Below are 20470 nucleotides of genomic sequence, written 5' to 3'. Positions count from 1 at the left end.
TTCATTTGTAGTTCAATCTGGTTGTAGGCTAGCTTGAGCCTTATTGGGATCTGCAGTGCTAGCTGCTAACAGAAATTGGTGAAGTCTCTGGAAAGCACAACTAGCTGGTATGACAGGGTCACAGACCATTTTCTGGAAAAGGAGCGAAGGGCAGAATTTGTGTATAGTGTTCATGTTCATGAATCTGAAGTGTGTATATTGTTCAGTAATGTTAAGAGAATGGTGGGCTCTGTGTTATAGGTTATACCTGGGTATAATATTCAAGGTTCTGTGTGTTGCATAGCCTACCTGGTTATGAATTTCCAGACTGTGTTGCAGAAGATGTTCAAGGATGTGTTGCACAGCTGGGTGTTGTGTTAAAGACTCTGTGTTGCATATCAGGGTATGATTGTTCAAGGCTCTTCGTTGAATAGCCAGTGATTTTTGGATGTTTGATAGTTTTGATTAAGGATATGAGGCACTAGCCTGGCAAGCCAGACTATAACATGAAATGTACAAGCAAAAATACTTTCTGCCACTAGGTAGGGTTGTCTAGTTCACTATGCTAATGGGGCACACCTTTCTATGCTTTGATATCCGGCCTACAGGTTTTACGATGAATGCGTAAAATGGGCTTCCCCTGTTTTAAAAACCAGCAGCCGCCACTGATATATATATTAACTTTGTCTCTCGTAACCTAGCCTCCTTCATCTAACCATATTAGCCATGACCTATCCTTGGGGTAAAAAAAACGCCTGAAAAACATCATGTTATTTGAGGAGTTGCATGATAACTGTATATGTTCTCAACGTAGTGTCTACATGGGTTAATGACTATTGTTTTTTGTTCCTAGATAATATTTAAGTGCCGTAATACCGTTCTATACGTGCAAGAATTGGTCTTATTAAAGCTTGTGGCTGTCTGGCTTAGTTAAAATGCTAACTGTTAGCACCCGACTAGCTGCTATTTTAAAACATCGAGTGATCAAATGGTAATGTGTAACCCATGTGTGTGTTATGAGTTTGTGGTGCATACATCCATCCGTGGTAGCCACAACATTACAGTCACTTAGGCTGTCTAAATTAAGCAAAAACATTGGCGAATTTCGCCTCCTTTCAAAGTCAATGAGAGCGAAGCGAAATTCGTTTGTGTCGGGATGGACCGTAATGAAGTCTTTATTTAAACATAACATTCCTTGATAAGTGTCATTCCGTTTCATGTGTTTGCCGGGTGGGCCGTGAGTGCGGCCTAATGTTAAACCAATTAAGATTTGGCCACCGACTTGGCTATATTTACAGTGTCAGTGTTGGGTAATTTGGCTTCAGTTACAATCCTGCACCCACTGTGTTGCTATGTTGACAACTAGCTTACTTCTAAACTATTAAAAAGCTTGACATGATTCACCACTTCACTAAATAGTCAAAAGAGGGTCCCAGCATTCAAAACGAGACATTTGGGAGGGCTGACAGTGTATAAATTGTTGATTCGATAGGTGGGAGTCAGACCAGTTGAGAAGTACAGTTGCCACAGAATTGTTCAGAAGGGAAGATGTGAAGATGGGCCCAGTAGATAAGAGAATGTGTAGGAGTATGAGGGCTGCAGGAAGGAAGGACAAGGAAGAGAGAGAGAGGGGAAGATGTTGGCAAAACGGAGGAGGCTGAGTGATTTTGGTTGCAGCACATCTTGCGGAAGTGCCCAGGCATCTAAAGCAACAGCTCAAGCTGACGAAAAACAAGAAAGACTGAGACATGCAGCCAAGCAAAAGAATGCTGCCAGACGCAAGGCACTACACAAACTTCAGGAAGTGGCAAAAAAAAGGAAGAAAAAGGAGTAAAGATGGACTGACTTTGGGGTGGGGAACTGAAGATGGATTGGGAACTGAATTAATAAATAATAGTAATTAATAAATGTTCTGTTTTGTTGAAACTGTTGTCTGACTATTTTGTGTGTGTGTGGGGGGTCCGCGTCGCCGCACTACCTCACTCTTTTTTGACCATGGTTGTTTGCATCCCTGTAACTACAGTATGTTTCCAATGATGTGGAACCAAATATTTGTTTTATGGTATAAAGAATGATTTAAGTGCATCCCTTTTGGAGCTACCTGTGGTCAAAAAAGCACTTTTTCTAAATGACACGAGTAATTTTGCTAAATATGACATACAGTGGGGTAAAAAAGTATTTAGTCAGCCACCAATTGTGCAAGTTCTCCCACTTAAAAAGATGAGAGAGGCCTGTAATTTTCATCATAGGTACACTTCAACTATGAGAGACAGAATGGGGGGAAAGAATCCAGGAAATCACATTGTAGGATTTTTAATGAATTAATTGGTAAATTCCTCTGTAAAATAAGTATTTGGTCACCTACAAACAAGCAAGATTTCTGGCTCTCACAGACCTGTAACAACTTCTTTAAGAGGCTCCTCTGTCCTCCACTCGTTACCTGTATTAATGGCACCTGTTTGAACTCGTTATCAGTATAAAAGACACCTGTCCACAACCTCAAACAGTCACACTCCAAACTCCACTATGGCCAAGACCAAAGAGCTGTCAAAGGACACCAGAAACAACATTGTAGACCTGCACCAGGCTGGGAAGACTGAATCTGCAGTAGGTAAGCAGCTTGGTGTGGAGAAATCAACTGTGGGAGCAATTATTAGAAAATGGAAGACGTACAAGACCACTGATAATCTCCCTCGATCTGGGGCTCCACGCAAGATCTCACCCCGTGGGGTCAAAATGATCACAAGAAAGAACGGTGAGCAGAAATCCCAGAACCACACGGGGGACCTAGTGAATGACCTGCAGAGAGCTGGGACCAAAGTAACAAAGGCTACCATCAGTAACACACTACGCCGTCAGGGACTCAAATCCTGCAGTGCCAGACGTGTCCCCCTGCTTAAGCCAGTACATGTCCAGGCCCGTCTGAAGTTTGCTAGAGAGCATTTGAATGATCCAGAAGAGGATTGGGAGAATGTCATATGGTCAGATGAAACCAAAATAGAACTTTTTGGTAAAAACTCAACTTGTCGTGTTTGGAGGAGAAAGAATGCTGAGTTGCATCCAAAGAACACCATACCTACTGTGAAGCATGGGGGTGGAAACATCATGCTTTGGGGCTGTTTTTCTGCAAAGGGACCAGGACGACTGATCCGTGTAAAGGAAAGAATGAATGGGGCCATGTATCGTGAGATTTTGAGTGAAAACCTTCCATCAGCAAGGGCATTGAAGATGAAACGTGGCTGGGTCTTTCAGCATGACAATGATCCCAAACACACTGCCCGGGCAACGAAGGAGTGGCTTCGTAAGAAGCATTTCAAGGTCCTGGAGTGGCCTAGCCAGTCTCCAGATCTCAACCCCATAGAAAATCTTTGGAGGGAGTTGAAAGTCCGTGTTGCCCAGCGACAGCCCCAAAACATCACTGCTCTAGAGGAGATCTGCATGGAGGAATGGGCCAAAATACCAGCAACAGTGTGTGAAAACCTTGTGAAGACTTGCAGAAAATGTTTGACCTCTGTCATTGCCAACAAAGGGTATATAACAAAGTCTTGAGATGAACTTTTGTTATTGACCAAATACTTATTTTCCACCATAATTTGCAAATAAATTCTTTAAAAATCAGACAATGTGATTTTTCTGGATTTTTTTTCACATTCTGTCTCTCATAGTTGAAGTGTACCTATGATGAAAATTACAGGCCTCTCTCATCTTTTTAAGTGGGAGAACTTGCACAATTGGTGACTGACTAAATACTTTTTTGCCCCACTGTATATTGCCCTACATTCACCAAAAATAACGTTATCACCAAAATTTTTTTTGCATGGTAAATAGAGCGTTCACAGGGCTACAATAAACAACCAAGTTTATTTAGTCAAGCCTTTTGATACTGAAGATAATAAGTGTTAAATGTGATTTTTAGCTTGCGTACCCTGATTGTAAAACAACCCTTATCAATTTCCACCTTCTTTCTGTTGCCTTAATTTGTCAGCTGGTTTATTGCAGTGTTTATCAAATCTGCTCAAAGCAGTATTCCACCTTCTTATCGCCTCTAAAAAGAGACGCGCTCTTTCTCTTGCCCTCAGTACCTGCACAAGCTGTTTAAGCGAGACCACCACAAGGGACAGAGATATCATGAGAAGCAGATCAGTCTGTATGCGGAGTACGACCGGGGCAACCTTCTACCCTTCCTCAGAGACAGCACTCACTGCCCACTGGAGAAGGTACAGCCGCTGAACCTGCTCAGCTCTTTTATCATATTTTTCTTTACAAGCCTGATCCGCTGTTCTCTTGTAGGCCCTGGAGATCTGCCAGCAGAGACACTTTGTCGAGGAAACAGTCTTTCTGCTCAGTGAGTCCAAATTTTTGTAGGCTTATTTAGAATTCCTGGTGTGATGCTTCTCACTAACCTAATGAAAGGTCCAGTGGTGTAGTGAAATAAAAGCAAACCAGCAGCACGTATTTGGAGCTACGAAAAATATCATTCAGCTCATCAGATCACCTCAGCTGACCTTTGAATCATTTCAGCGTTTTACCTCCTGAAGTTGGAATCCTCCGTGATGAAATACTCTCTTGCATCTAACCTTTACTGCCCTACATTTATTTCTGAGAATGAGGCGCTGTATGAATGGTTTCCACTATTAAAATACTTTTTAAATGTACGTAATATTTATATATTTGAGAGCCAGAACTCATTGTTCAATATAAAAAACATTTTTAAGCACTCTTTTTTTATATACTAAGCTGAAAGTCTTAAACTTCTTTTTGACCAAGTAACTTGATCCGGGTCATAAAAGTACACTATACTACTTTAATTTATTTTAATTAATATTTTTTTTTAGACAGTTTTTGTTCTGAATCTTAAATGGAATTCGAATGGACGTGCTGCTGACCAATTACAATTTTAAATTTGTTAATGAATGATGCATCATTCGTATTTGTTACATGGAATGGAATGTAACATCCATGAAAGCAGTTCATGTTATCACTTGCATTATAGCAGCTATAAACAATAGTTCCTCCAGCCCCTCTCTTTTGACTTGCCCTTGATGTTAAAAATACAAAAACTCACAGATTTTCATGTTACCAAGAACGCTCTTGTCCTCTGACCAGTACAAAGCCCCAGGCTTGTAGTACTCGAGTCCGACTCGTGCCCTAATTTTAAGGACTCGTGACTTGACTCGGACTTGGACTCGTGCATTAACTGCATTAGGACTCGTAAATTGGAGACGAGGACTCTTTTTTTTTTTTTTTTCTTTTTTTTTTGTAACATGCCATAATAATTTGCCGTAAGATATTTAATTTTTGTCCTAATTTGTTACACCTGCACACCTTGGCGCGTGCATCAGATAGACTCTCAGGCGTGCCATAAACAACTCGCACCTGCACAGGATTAAGGCGCAGTCAGCGCGCCTATATAAAAACTGAAAAAACACTTGCATACTTTGCGAAGTATTGACTTGCGTTGCTGACACATTATCGAGCCTTATTTCCTTATTTGGTTTCCTGATGCCTGATTTCCTGTTTCTCGTCTTTGATTCTGCTGAGTCTACGATAACCTGTTTGTGCATCGCTCGATCTATTGCTGGGTTCGAACCCAGTGGCCGGCGAGGGCCTTTCTGTGTGGGGCTTGCATGTTCTCCCCGTGTCAGCGTGGGTTTCCTCCGGGTACTCCGGTTTCCCCCACAGTTCAAAGACCTGTGGTTAGGTTAACGTGGGGGGGCCTTGGGCTAAGGTGCCTTTGAGCAAGGTACCTAACCCCTGACTGCTCCCCGGGCACTGTAGTGTGGCTGCCCACTGCTCTGGGTGCACGCACGTGTTCACTGCTTCAGATGGGTTAAATGCAGAGGATGAATTTCACTGTGCTTGAAGTGTGCATGCGACAAAGGTTTCTTCTTCTTGTTTCACTGTTTTACGATTTTGCCTGTCATTCTGGATTGTTTACCTGTCTTCACTTGTATTAATAAACACACCTTCTGCACTTACATCCATCTCCTAACCATCTCTGACAGAATACTTCACACTCCCTGACAAAGAGAAGCACATTCACCTGTTCATACGTCATGCTCAGGAACAAACTAATGTTAATGGTGCTGAAACAGCCACCGTCACATGGCGCGGTTGGAGTGTTGTCCTTGGACTCAACTCAAATATTTTTTGTATTTTTAATGACTCGGACTCGAGGTTTAGTGACTCGACTACAACACTGCAAAGCACTGACACCTGAGACTCCTTCCATAAATGCTAAATAAGCATCTCCACAAAGAAAGCTTGACTCTAACAACAATTTTCGTTAAATAATGTTTTTTTTAATGCATTTATTATGTGTCACATAATCAACTTGTCATTTTACAGAGAAACTGAAAGCATAAACTCCTTGGTCTTCAAGAATTTTTCCCAGTGGTGGGAAACTTTGCAAAGCACTGTGACTGTTACAAAGCGCAGACTCCTTTGATAAATATTATGTAAATGTGTCTCCGCAAAAATAAACTTCACTACATCAGTAAATATAATTTTTTCTTTATTAAACAACTGTGATTTTAAAAAGACCGTTTGTTTGTTTTTTGCCTTAAATTATATGGCCCGGGGCGGCACGGTGGTGTAGTAGTTAGCGCTATCGCCTCACAGCAAGAAGGTCCAGGTTCGAGCCCCGTGGCCGGCGAGGGCCTTTCTATGCGGAGTTTGCATGTTCTCCCCGTGTCCGCGTGGGTTTCCTCCGGGTGCTCCGGTTTCCCCCACAGTCCAAAGACATGCAGGTTAGGTTAACTGGTGACTCTAAATTGACCGTAGGTGTGAATGTGAGTGTGAATGGTTGTCTGTGTCTATGTGTCAGCCCTGTGATGACCTGGCGACTTGTCCAGGGTGTACCCCGCCTTTCGCCCGTAGTCAGCTGGGATAGGCTCCAGCTTGCCTGCGACCCTGTAGAACAGGATAAAGCGGCTAGAGATAATGAGATGAGATTATATGGCCCATCTACCAAACATCCCTGTGAAAGAGTTGTTACTATAGAACTAACAACATTAGAATGAGCACTTTAATATTAACTTAAATTGTAGTTCATGTTACAGCTTAAAAGTAGACGGTCTTTCATTTTCAAAAAATCTGTGAAATTTAATTCCCTCTGAATTTGGTCATTTGTGATATGTTTATTTCTGTAATATCTTTAAAAAATCCAAGCCATTCTGTGGCTGGGAAGTTATTTAATTTGACGGGTTTCCCTCGCAAATAATGTACATGAAATTGCTCGCTTCACGTAGTCAAGCAGACAGAGGAAGTCCGTGTGCGCATGCACAGGTTTAGCTTTGACCGTGCACTGACAGTTACATCATTCTGTCTCTAAACGAACAGCTGATCACACCGAGGTGCTCGCTAACCGTCGATATTTATTAGTTTGGTCCTGCGTTTCCTTTCCTTCGCAACGTAACGTCTTTTCTTCTCACGTTCCGTTACTGTAGTCGGTCTTTCACGTTTCTTTCGCGTCCTCCATTTTTCTCTCCTGTTTCAAATTTGTATCCCACAGTGCCTTGCGCAAACAGGGAAAGCCCACCACATGATGCATGATGTAGCATCTTGAATTGGGTCATGGTGAAGCAGGAAAAAATAGCCGTGTTCATTCATTCATTCATTTTTTTTTTTAAAGAATAAAATTGGAAGTCTGTGATTCGAATTCAGTAGCTTTCGGTCCATTAAACAAAAATAATTGGGTGTCGGGGAAAATTGATTTTAAGACCTACAGTGGAAAAATCTGAAAAGCAGTACAGCTTTAAACTGCTGTCTGATCCGTGTTGTACAAAAATCACACGCACTACCTGACCAGTCAGATTTGAGAATTCAGTGACGCTGTAGTACGAGGGGTGTATGAAAAGTTTTAAGCATCAGAAAAACTAAAAGGGATAAGGGATTTTTGATGATTTATTTTTCAACATAGTCCCCCTCAAAGGCTGAGCACTTGCTCCAACGGTGCTGAAGCGCTTTTATCCCGGTGTAGAAGAAGTCCTTTGTTTGGGACTCAAGAAACCCCTCGACTGCAGCTATGACATCATCATCACTGGCAAAATGGTGACCAGCCAAGGCTTTTTTCATTTGGGGGAACAGATGGAAGTCGGAGGGGGCCAGGTCTGGCGAATAAGGTGGATGAGGAACAAGTTCGAATCCACAATCGTGAATTGTTGCCATGGCAACCAGTGAGGTGTGGGCTGGTGCATTGTCTTGGTGGAAGAGGATTCCTTCTCGTATATAGAAAATTAAGGCACATGTTCTGACCAACAGGAATGGGAAATAACCTTAGTAACCTTTGATACTTGAATATAAATTCTCAGCATTTTTTTTTTTTTTTAAGTTTTAATAAAAGCACATCTTAAACTTTTGTTCCTGAGAGGAATGACACCTCCCTTGCTCCATCTGCAGGTCGCATGGGAAACTGCAGGCGGGCATTGCAGATGATCATGGGGGAGCTGGAAGATGTGGATAAGGCTATCGAGTTTGCTAAAGAGCAGGATGATGCTGAACTGTGGGAGGATCTCATCTCCTACTCCATAGATAAACCACGTACGTGATAACCTGTGTCATTTTGAAAGCAGAAACCTATCAGTGCTTGTTGGTCAAACAGGACCAGACGCATTTGAAAGGTCCTGTGATGCTGATACTCATGAAATGGTTTGACTCAAGTATACTGGCAAACCTACATTTGAAACATTTGATAGTACCCAAAAGAGCATGCAATTCTTCAATAACCATTAAGAAACTTGCTCATCTGACCTCATACACACTCTCCAGCCTTCATCACAGGCCTCCTGAACAACATAGGAACCCACGTGGACCCTATTATCCTAATCCACCGCATTAAAGAAGGCATGGAGATCCCAAATCTCAGAGACTCGCTCGTCAAAATCCTGCATGATTACAATCTACAGGTAGAGTCCGCTATTGCACTACTGAATTCTGTCTAGTCAAACCACCTTAGTGTGGATTTGTCTATAGTGTACTAGGCATGTAACGATTCTTCCAGTTCACATCACGATATTGGGTTCATGATTTGCTTTTCCCCCCCACATTATTTTTTTGGGAAATAAAAATGAACATTTTATTACCAAAAAAGTGCAACATTTATTTTCCTGTTTATCAACTTGAGTATTCCTTTTGTTTAAAAAAAAAAAAATTTAAATCATCAAGAATGAATTAATTTTTAATAAAAAATTATTATTTACCCATGTGTAAAGGTTGGACGAAAATATATAATAGTCTTATAATATTAAAGGAGAACTGAAGTCATTTCTTAACGTGTTATTCAATTACGTTTTCGGTTTTAGTAACCTTATATTGCGACTCGTATTGGCAACTAATTGCAATTAAATATTACCCTTATCGGCCTATTCGGTTTTTAGCCGTGTTGAATTTAGTTCGTTTGGTCCACAGCAGGCGTCGCTCATCCGCGCGATCTTCACGAGACGTGTGCGAGACTTCGAAACATGAAGTGTCAGCGCCGCCATTTTGAAAACTGTTTTCCAAACGAAACATTGCACAAAAACGAGTTTAAATGCCGATTACTGCCGACTTTCTTCAAACTTTCCTGATTGCTATCAAAACAAACAAAACTTCCAGCTTGATTACGTCAGCGTTCGAAAGAGGGCGCGCGCGTCTTTTGGCAGATGTCGGTCACTTTGATTTCCGCTGTACGTTTTACTTCCGTCCTACGATGTCTCGCACAGGTCTCAACGAATCTCGTTTACGGCCATTGCTTTGACATATGGACTGATATACTATTACAGAGCGTATTTCAGACACTCATAACTTGCTATAGCAGCGACAAAATAGCGATCAAAAATGCATTCCTATATTTAATAAAATGAGAAATAGAATCTTGATGATAAATTTGCCTTCAGTTCTTCTTTAACTAAAATATTCCTTTTAGTTAAAAAAAAAAAGATTACAAGTAGGCCTTTTGTACTACCTCCATTTGCTTCTCTTTTGCTTTTGGCAGTCTGTAACAAGAGAGTCCCGATTTCTTTGAAATTTGTATCGCAATTTATCGTCACACGATATATCGTTACATGCCTATAGTATAATCATGTATATGAACCTGATTTATGCCTGAGATTCAAAGATGCTAATGTTTGTGCTTTAGGTATATGGTTGGATGCCTTAAAGTGTGGTGATTCCCAAAACCAATTTAATATTAATCTCCAGGTAAAACACTTGATGGGGCGTGCTGTTACAGGAAAATAAACAATGATGAGGTGGTGAGATGAAGCAGGATTACTGTTACCACTCCGGTCGAGTCACTTTACTGTTTGTTTGCCTCTTATCGCATCACAAATGAAACCAGATATAGGAATGAAATGTAGTTTCCCCCCCACAATCACGGTGCTCCAGTTAATATGGGACATGACATGGTAGTTGATTATGTTCCACTTAACAGCAAGGTCCCTAATTGCTCTACTCCTCTTACACCACAGCAATTCACCAATAATTAGAATGTTATTAATAAACACATCATACTTTTTTATTCATTTTAGACACATTTCATGTTGTGGAAAATCTGTGAAACAAGTTGGTTATTACTTGTTACAAGAGCTATAAAAAGTCATTCCCTCACCAGCCTCTTTCTCCCTCTTGAGAAGTAAATAAGATACCTCCCCACCCCCCAAAAAAAAAAAATCCACACAGCTTGCCACGTTACAAAGAAACTAGTCTTCAAGTCCTGTGTTGAAGATTTTGCTGTGTCTGAAAACTTAAAGCTTTTTAACCCATTATACGGAAGCCGAGAGAGGCCCTTCATATAATCCTTTTTTTTTAATTCACCTTGTTATCCCGAGATAACGACACAACTAATTCGAGATCTTGAGAAAACAAAACCGTTATTTCGAGATCTCGAGAAAACAAAACCGTTATTTCGAGGTCTCGAGAAAACAAAACCGTTATTTCGAGGTCTCGAGAAAACAAAACCGTTATTTCGAGGTCTCGAGAAAACAAAACCGTTATTTCGAGGTCTCGAGAAAACAAAACCGTTATTTCGAGGTCTCGAGAAAACAAAACCGTTATTTCGAGGTCTCGAGAAAACAAAACCGTTATTTCGAGGTCTCGAGAAAACAAAACCGTTATTTCGAGGTCTCGAGAAAACAAAACCGTTATTTCGAGGTCTCGAGAAAACAAAACCGTTATTTCGAGGTCTCGAGAAAACAAAACCGTTATTTCGAGGTCTCGAGAAAACAAAACCGTTATTTCGAGGTCTCGAGAAAACAAAACCGTTATTTCGAGGTCTCGAGAAAACAAAACCGTTATTTCGAGGTCTCGAGAAAACAAAACCGTTATTTCGAGGTCTCGAGTTAAACAGCTGAGAAATGGTTCATCCAGGTACATGTCTGCCAATTTCTAAGTCTTCATTGTCTGACCCACAGGGGGGCGCAGCTCTGCTAGAAATCTCCAGCTGTTTTCTCGAGATCATGAAATAATTTTTTTTTTTCTTCGAGATCACGGAATAATTGTCTCGTTTTCTCGAGATCACGGAATAATTGTTTTGTTTTCTCGAGATCTCGAATTAGTTGTATTGTTTTCTCGACATCCTGAATTATGTCGTTATCTCTGAATAACGGTTTTGTTTTCTCTAGATCTCGAATTAGTTGTATTGTTTACTCGACATCCTGAATTAATTATGTCGTTATCTCGGGATAACAAGGCAAATAAAAAAAGATTATATGAAGGGCCTCTCGCGGCTTCCGTGCCATTAAGTGTGGAACATCCTCCATACAATTCCCTATGTAAGCTGTCACAACAGAAACAACAACCTATTACAAAGAAAGAAAAGTAAGTTTTGGCACAGGTCAGTCGACATCCAAAATAAAATGTCAAGGTCTAATAAAGACCTAAAGTTTATAAGCATCTTCATGGCTCTCCCTTTAGATTTTATTGCGAGAGGGCTGTAAGAAGATCCTGGTAGCAGATTCACTCTCCCTGCTGCAAAAGATGCACAGAACACAGATGAGAGGCGTTCGAGTGGACGGTAAAATGCCATTCACAGCGTTTCACTCATTCATGAATCTGTATATTCGAGAAAATTATTAATGCCGTTTTTCTTTTTTTATGCAGAGGAGAACAACTGTGAAGCATGTCATGTCCCAATATTACCATCAGGTATGATTTGTAGCTTGAATCCTGTGCCATAAGACTGACATGGTCATGTGATTAAACACATCCTAGCAGGGGTCGTGCTGTCAGGAAGTGTCATGTTGGTATTTGGGAATTGTTATAAGAGCCTGTTTTGTTCCGTAACTGTTATGAAGCGATCCCTATTTATTATGCACTTCTGCAAAAAGCAGGCTATGCCCAAGTTCCACCTGGTCTTGTACTAAACAGCTGCTGTAATCATAATGCCCTGATGCCCATCCCAGGACTTTGTCTCATTTTCTCCCCAATTTGGTCATCTGCCATTTGCTACCCACCAGCCAGATCTCTTTCTTATCAGGCAACAGCTACCAACTGAGGATAGTGAAGGCTAACACATGCTTTCTCTGAGACACATGAAGCCAGCCAACTGCATCCTTTTGGAACTGCTGCTCATGCTGCATCACAGGGCGGCGTGACGCCCTCGCACAGGGCGGCGTGACGCCCTCGCACAGGGCGGCGTGACGCCCTCGCACAGGGCGGCGTGACGCCCTCGGAGGAAAATGCTGTCCACCATCTTTCGTGTGTATGAGCTCTCAGATGCCCATGATTGGCCAGTGTCGCTCTGATTGACAGGGGAGACAGAGTTTACCCTCCCTTTCACCCAGAGGCTGTTGCATAGTCCTAAGGCTCCTCTTCACATAATATGCTCATGCTGAAAGTCCTTTCTACATACAAAGTACTGTTTGACTTTACAGTCTAAAAGATTAATAATCCCACTCTCCAGTCTTATGCCAAAGAGGATGGTTTGCCTTTTGAGTCAAATTTCTTTGTCATTCTCGCCCCCTTGCCTCTGTCTCCCCAGGCTTACTTATAAGGGATTCTACATCCAGATTTCTGTTATACCATATCGTGACAATGTTCTTGTCAAAAGGCCATAAAACACATTCTAACCCATTACTAGTCATTAGGGTTATGACTGTGAAAGTGTTTTCAAAATTTCTACTTTCCTGATGTTGCATTTGGTGAACTTTTACTCGTATATTACTTTTTTGAAGTTATTTTTATTGGGTCATGCAAAAACCTCGCGCACCCAACATCACCTCACTTTTGATAAATACATGTCTCATCTCATCTCATTATCTCTAGCCGCTTTATCCTGTTCTACAGGGTCGCAGGCAAGCTGGAGCCTATCCCAGCTGACTACGGGCGAAAGGCGGGGTACACCCTGGACAAGTCGCCAGGTCATCACAGGGCTGACACATAGACACAGACAACCATTCACACTCACATTCACACCTACGGTCAATTTAGAGTCACCAGTTAACCTAACCTGCATGTCTTTGGACTGTGGGGGAAACCGGAGCACCCGGAGGAAACCCACACGGACACGGGGAGAACATGCAAACTCCGCAAAGAAAGGCCCTCGCCGGCCACGGGGCTCGAACCCGGACCTTCTTGCTGTGAGGCGACAGCGCTAACCACTGTGCTACCCATAAATACATGTATATTAAATAAATCATGATTATAAAATAAATTCATTGAAAGATGTGTAAAGTATTTATATAACAAATTGCTTAACAATTGTTGTAATAATAATTATAATTAATTAGTACAAATTTAATTTAACAATTTTAATTTAATTTTAAATTTGTATTAATTAACAATTATAATTATTATTACAACAATTGTTAAGCAATTTATTGTTATATAAATACTTTACACATCTTTTAATGAATTTATTTTATAATCATGATTTATTTAATATACATGTATTTATCAAAAGTGAGGTGATGTTGGGTGCGCGAGGTTTTTGCATGACCCAATAAAAATAACTTCAAAAAAGTAATATATGAGTAAAAGTTCACCAAATGCAACATCAGGAAAGTAGAAATTTTGAAAACACTTTCACAGTCATAACCCTACTAGTCATGTCATGACTGCATGCGTCATCTGCCCTGGCATGAGTATCCATAGCCGCTTTATCCCGTTCTACAGGGTCGCAGGCAAGCTGGAGCCTATCCCAGCTGACTACGGGCGAAAGGCGGGGTACACCCTGGACAAGTCGCCAGGTCATCACAGGGCTGACACACAGACACCCATTCACACCTACGGTCAATTTAGGCTACATCCACGCGACAATGACAACGAGATTTTTTTTTTTTTTTTTTTTTTTTTTAAATATCGCGTCCACATGGGCAACGGATCAGTAAAATATCAGGTTCATATGGCAACGCAATGCTTGCTGAAAACGATGCAATACACATGCCACACCTCTACGTGCACTGTAAGACGGTCCCATCGGAGACACCAGAACAATAGAAGTAGATGCATGCGCATAAACCCCTTCTTTTTTTTTTTTTTAAAAGATATTTTTTTGGGCTTTTTGCACCTTTATTGGATAGGACAGTGTAGAGACAGGAAATGAGCGGGAGAGAGAGAGACGGGAAGGGATCGGGAAATGACCTCGGGCCGGAATCGAACCCGGGTCGCCCGCATTCATGGTATGGCGCCTTAACCACCTGAGCCACGACGCCCCCATAAACCCCTTCTTCTGTAGCATCAGCCACATAAAGTTTTGATTATTAATCAGTAGCGTAAAACGAAAGACAGGGAAAGAGGAATGAATGGGGGTAGATGGAAGCCGGTACGCCAACATTCTGATATCCTCCAGAATTCTTTAATGGTCCGGAATAAATTGAATGCTACACATTGATGGATTACTTTGTTCTTCTACGCCCTTTTTGAGGAATGTATTGTCGGACTTAAACCAACATCTGAAGAGGTGAGATCGCTCCTTTTTTTTTTTTTTCCTATGTTTGCTGGCGGGATTGTTTTTGTTTTTGGAAAGCACACGGGCGGTGTGCGGTTTGGTACTGCTTCCGCAGTGTTTGGACTAAAGACTCTGCCCTAAGGGCTGCTTCTCTCTCTCTCTCTCTCTCTGTCTCTCTCTCACTTTGCACCATTACACAATTCACAGTGAAAATATTTTGTAAGTGCGTTTCATGAACCAAGTTATAGGATTTGTTGACAACTTGCATCGGGTTTGTTACACTTCTACCCGGCGTGAAGCACTGACAGTCATGTGGTTGTGACGTCATCGTAAACAAATCCGTTCTACTCATCCAGACGACTTCACAACGGCGCCGTTGCCAGATTTTTTTCACTCTGGAACCCGTTCTCAAAAGATTTCGTTTTGGGGCACCCAAAACGCCGGTGCCGTGTGGACGCCAGGCCGAAACGATAAACAATTTTATCAGATTCACCTGAATCCGTTGCCGTGTGGACAGGGCCTTAGAGCCACCAGTTAACCTAACCTGCATGTCTTTGGACTGTGGGGGAAACCGGAGCACTAAGAGGAAGCTCACCACTGTGCCTCCCTGGCATGATTGACATGGTTATATTTTGATACAAGGTTCATTATAGTATTATTTATTGATTATTACAGTCTTAAAATGACTCATTTTGTGTCTTCTGAATTCCATATTTTCATCCGTTTACCTTCCTTTTTACATCTTTCACAAAATCATTGCATATTTCTTATTAATGGTTTAGCGTCATGCTACGGTATGCAGAAGACGTACAGGAACACGTGTAATTCCTTCCATATCATGTTTTTAGATACGGCTCAGCCCTTCAGTGTAGTGGTCTTCCACTGCAGGCACATGTTCCATAAAGAGTGTCTCCCCTCGCCAGGAACAGTAAGACCTTTTTTTTTTTTTTTTTTTTTTTTTTTTTTTCCTCCCCTCCTTGAAACAGAATACTCAGTGTCTTTGTACCTAGTTTCAAGATTTTAAATTAATTTCAGTTCTTTCATTTTACTTTTTAATTTTAGTAACTTTATCTTTAGAGTACACTAGGGCTGTAACGATATGCGTATCGAAATCGCGATACACAGAGCCACGATCCGTATCGTGATACAAGAAGGCAGAATCGCGGTACACCCTTTCAAACTTCTCCTCAGCCCAAAAACAGAGACGCTTCCAAACTTCAATTTATGAATACTTTACTTTTTATTTAAATTACATTTTAAACTTACTTAAATTACTTTTTTTTTTAATATCTATTAGTAAGTCGTTTTTTCGCCGACCTGCGACAATCTTCTGCGAGTCACGCAACATCCACACTCGCCACTGGCAGAGCATTCATTTCTTTTAAGCGGTCGCCATTCTGGTTGCGACGCGGGGAGCGAATCTGTAAACAAGCAGCTCATTGGCTGGCTAGGTGTGCCACAAGCCAATCACAATCACTTGACCGGAAAGGCATGCAGTGTTGCCAGATTGGGCGGGTTTAGGCGCTTTTTGGCTGGTTTTGAACATATTTTGGGGTGGAAAACGTTGGCAATATCTGGCAACACTGAAGGCATGTCTGCTTGGGCGGAAGCCTTCTGCGGCAGTTACATTTTGACACGCGAGCAATGTTTCACCATAAAAATTCCGTAATTTCCATCTGTTTTCCGCGATCACAGAAAATCATTGGCCCTATGAGAGTGAGACAGTGAGAGCCACCCCCCCCAAAAAAAAAAATCTTAACGGTTTTACACGATTTGGAAAAATGACTTTTTCAGAACCGAAAAAAACAGAGCTTCCGGCTCAGCAGTATTATTTTGAGAAATAAAACAATCTTTGGATATACATTTGTTCATTTTTGCATACATATTACTCATTCTCTGCAGTGGTCTGAATTATTTGTTATTAAATAGTTAATGTAAGTAAGTAAATGTTAATAAGTCAAATTTACTACTTTAAAAAAACATTTTTAAAAAAATCGTGGGCGTATCGAATCGTGGGTCAAAAATCGCGATACGAATCGAATCGTGAGTTGGGTGTATCGTTACAGCCCTAGAGTACACAGTTAAGAGGTAATATTTCTAGTTTTGGTTTAAGATGTATTTCATTTTCAGATTGTTTCTGGCACATGATTATTTGTTAATAATAAATGACGTGGATATCTGCAGCTGCTGAGGAAATACCGCTGCTGTTGTCCTATCTGTGCTCCTTTAGTTAATGCAAGGCATGATGATTTACTTGTAAATTTAGAACTTAAGGCTGAAATACGGCACTGTAAATGCTGCAGAGTTTTAAGTGCCTCAAATTAGTGAAGAATCATGAACAAACAATCTACAACCCCTGGCAAAAAGTATGGAATCACCAGTCTTGGATGAGCACTCATTCACACGTTTTATTCTGTAGAACAAACTCGGATCACAAACATGATGCAATAATAGTCATTCCAAAGTGCAACTTCTTGGCCTTCAGAAACACTAAAATAAACGAAGAAAATACATTGTGATAGTCAGCAAATGTTACTTTTATAGACCAAGCACAGGGAAAAAAATATGGAATCACTCAATTCTGAGGAAAAAAATATGGAATCACTCAATTCTCAGGTAGAAAATAAGGACTCGCCCAGTCAATTTCCTTTCCCTAAATTGACATCTGCCTCAGATTAGATCTGCTCGTTAGTCTGCAGTTAGAAACAGCGCAGTTATCACACCTTGGAGGGCTGCTGGACCAAGTGGGTTGGCAAGAATCATGGCTCCAACAAGAGAGATGTCTCTTGAAACAAAAGAGAGGATTGTCAAACTTCTTAAAGAAGGTAACTCTTCACGCATGGTTGCCAAAGATGTGGGCTGTTCACAGTCAGCTGTATCTAAGATATGGACCAAGTACAAACAGCATGGGAAGGTTTTTAAAGCCAAGCGTACTGGTAGACCAAGGAAGACATCAAAGCGTCAAGACAAAAAAACTTAAAGGTCCCATGGCATGGTGGTTTGTTGATGCTTTAAACGGGCTCGTGGAGGTTTCCGGATGTTATATCCGCAGCCTTTCTCGAAATGAACCCTCGGCACGTAGATATAGCCTCCTGGGAGAAAGCCCCATTTCAGCGCTTTTCCCAGTGCGTCGTTTTGCTAATGAGAAGCATGGAGGCGGGGAAGGGTAGAGGGTGGGGGCGGGTCTTATCATTAATATTCATAACATGTAAACGTGTTACCTCTGATTGGCTAACAGCACTGTGATGCTACCTCCAGTGGGTCAGAACAAGCGGATGTGGGTGTCTTACTATGGCGAGAGAGAAGGAACAAACCGCGAAGGGAAAAATACCGCGCGCTGATGTCATTAAGGTGCGACGCGAGGAAATAAAATAAATTCAACAAATGTTTGGGTTTTTACTGAACAAACAAACAAATAAAATGAACGAGTGACTTAAAAAAAAGAATGTGGGTGTCTTTGTAAAAACTGTTTTGATTGGCTATTATAACAGAACATGCTGCATGCTTTTTGGTTTTGTAGCGCAGATTACCTGGCTAACTGCAGGAAGCGGTTAGCTGCACAGCTAATGTAGCCATTGCAAGGCTAACGTGGCACCGATTTTAAAACACGGCAAAACGACTTAACAGTTATACACTTACTCGTTCGGTGTTTGTGGCTGATGCGGCAGGGATGCTTGGTACGGACCCAGGCTTCAGTGACAGTTGATGTGCAAAACCTGCCCTACTGTCCCAAGTTGTGGAAACATTCATCAGGAAAATGCTTCCGACAAACATACACCGTCTTAGGTAGACTCGACGGCATATTATTGGAGTAAATAAAATTAAGCCACTGCGTCTTCAGGGGCTCTCCCGTCGGCAGTAAAAACAGACTCCTTTCTGTGTTGTCACATCCATGTACAGCGCAATTTCCATGTTTGGTGGCAACTTTTGTGCTGGGCGGGGCAATCCATACAGTGGATGGGAATCCAGAGGGGGGGCGTGGGGATCATCTCCCTTGCTGACGTAGGCAAGGGGAGAGTTTATCAATGCGCCGTTTTGACGCGCCATTCTCAAACGTTGGGCATAGTTTGGTTTACACATTATGAAATTTCTAGCCACTGGGGTGACTTAAGAAGGTCAGAGGAACTCATTTTAACGTTAAAAAACCTCAAAGTGAAAATTTCATGCCATGGGACCTTTAAGGCCATATGTCTTGAAAACCGAAAAAGTACAACAAAACAAATGAAGCATAAATGGGAGGAAGCTGGAGTCAATGTACAAGTATGTGACCGAACCGTGAGAAATCGCCTAAAGGAAATGGGATTTTCATATAGGGAAGCTAAAAGAAAACCATCACTGACACCTAAACAGAAAAGAACAAGACTACAATGGGCTAAGGAGAAGCAATCATGGACTGTGGATGACTGGATGAACGTTATCTTCAGTGATGAATCACGAATCTGCATTGGACAAGGTGACGATGCTGGAACTTTTGTTTGGTGCCGTTCCAGTGAGATTTATGAAGAGGACTGCCTGAAGAAAACATCCAAATTTCCACAATCCTTGATGATATGGGGCTGCATGTCAGGCAAAGGCACTGGGGAGATGGCTGTGGTTACTTCTTCAATAAATGCACAGGTTTACATTGACATTTTGGACAGTTTTCTTATCCCTTCAATTGAAAAGATGTTTGGGGATGATGAAATAATTTTCCAAGATGACAATGCATCGTGCCATAGAGCAAAAACTGTGAAAGCATTCCTTGGTGAAAGACACATCCAGTCAATGTCATGGCCTGCAAATAGTCCAGATCTCAACCCAATAGAAAACTTGTGGTGGAAATTGAAAAAAAAAATGGTCCACGACAAGGCTTCGGCCTGCAAAGCTGATCTGGCAACTGCAATCAAAGGCTACGTTTACATTAGACTAGGGATGTCCCGATCAGGTTTTTTTGCCCTCCGATCCGATACCGATCATTTGATTTTGAGTATCTGCCGATACCGAGTCCCGATCCGATACTTCTTATAATCCATAAAAAATAAAGATGAGGAAAGAAACGGATCCAGGATGTTCCTCATTTTTTATTTAACACCTTATTTTAACATCCAACAACTCCGTTAGCAAACAGAGCACTTACGTGAGGCAGTTTGAACAATAAATAACAAATTAAAAAAAATAACCTTAAAATACCTGGCAGGAATGTAAACAAATAAAAAAAATAAAGTGCCACGGTGCCGGTAATTTGCTTTTAAGAACGCATCTCACAGTGGTGTACAGTAATTTCAATTAAGGAAATGAACGTTTTTCTTGATGAAAACAAGCATTTCTACCCTTTCAGGTTTGAGCCCGTTTCTTTTGTCATCCAACGAAAAAAAAAAAGATCTCATGCTTTGCTTTCCGCTTCGAACTGCTTCCGTGTTCAACTTTGCCGGCAACAGGCAGCCAATAACCAATAGCGTCTCCGCTACAAAGTGATGTCATGCCGCACGCGTTGATGTTGCTGTGTTGAGACAAGAGGTCTGGTCTCACTCTGTGCCAACGCATAGCTATTGATGTGTTAAAAATGAGAATATATTATATAGATATATATCCGATCCCTGATCGGGAGGCAATGCCCGATTCCGATCGAGTCTGAAACCATGTGAT

General features: G+C 41.4%; 1 protein-coding gene across 1 annotated transcript in view; it reads left to right on the top strand.

The window, feature by feature from the left end:
• vps41 (VPS41 subunit of HOPS complex) overlaps window positions 1-20470 on the top strand; it is a 115019-nt gene that overhangs the window by 92942 nt on the left and 1607 nt on the right. The window contains exons 22-28 of the mRNA XM_060900035.1: window positions 4059-4196; window positions 4270-4324; window positions 8380-8520; window positions 8749-8885; window positions 11872-11971; window positions 12058-12102; window positions 15694-15773. Of these exons, the coding sequence (XP_060756018.1) occupies window positions 4059-4196; window positions 4270-4324; window positions 8380-8520; window positions 8749-8885; window positions 11872-11971; window positions 12058-12102; window positions 15694-15773 (696 nt within the window). The remainder of the gene's footprint in view (window positions 1-4058; window positions 4197-4269; window positions 4325-8379; window positions 8521-8748; window positions 8886-11871; window positions 11972-12057; window positions 12103-15693; window positions 15774-20470) is intronic.

Source organism: Neoarius graeffei, chromosome 19 (genome assembly GCF_027579695.1).
Source record: "Neoarius graeffei isolate fNeoGra1 chromosome 19, fNeoGra1.pri, whole genome shotgun sequence".
NCBI classification, from domain to species: domain Eukaryota; kingdom Metazoa; phylum Chordata; class Actinopteri; order Siluriformes; family Ariidae; genus Neoarius; species Neoarius graeffei.
The sequence above is the reverse complement of the archived record's forward strand: the minus strand, read 5'-3'. Positions and strand labels throughout refer to the sequence as shown.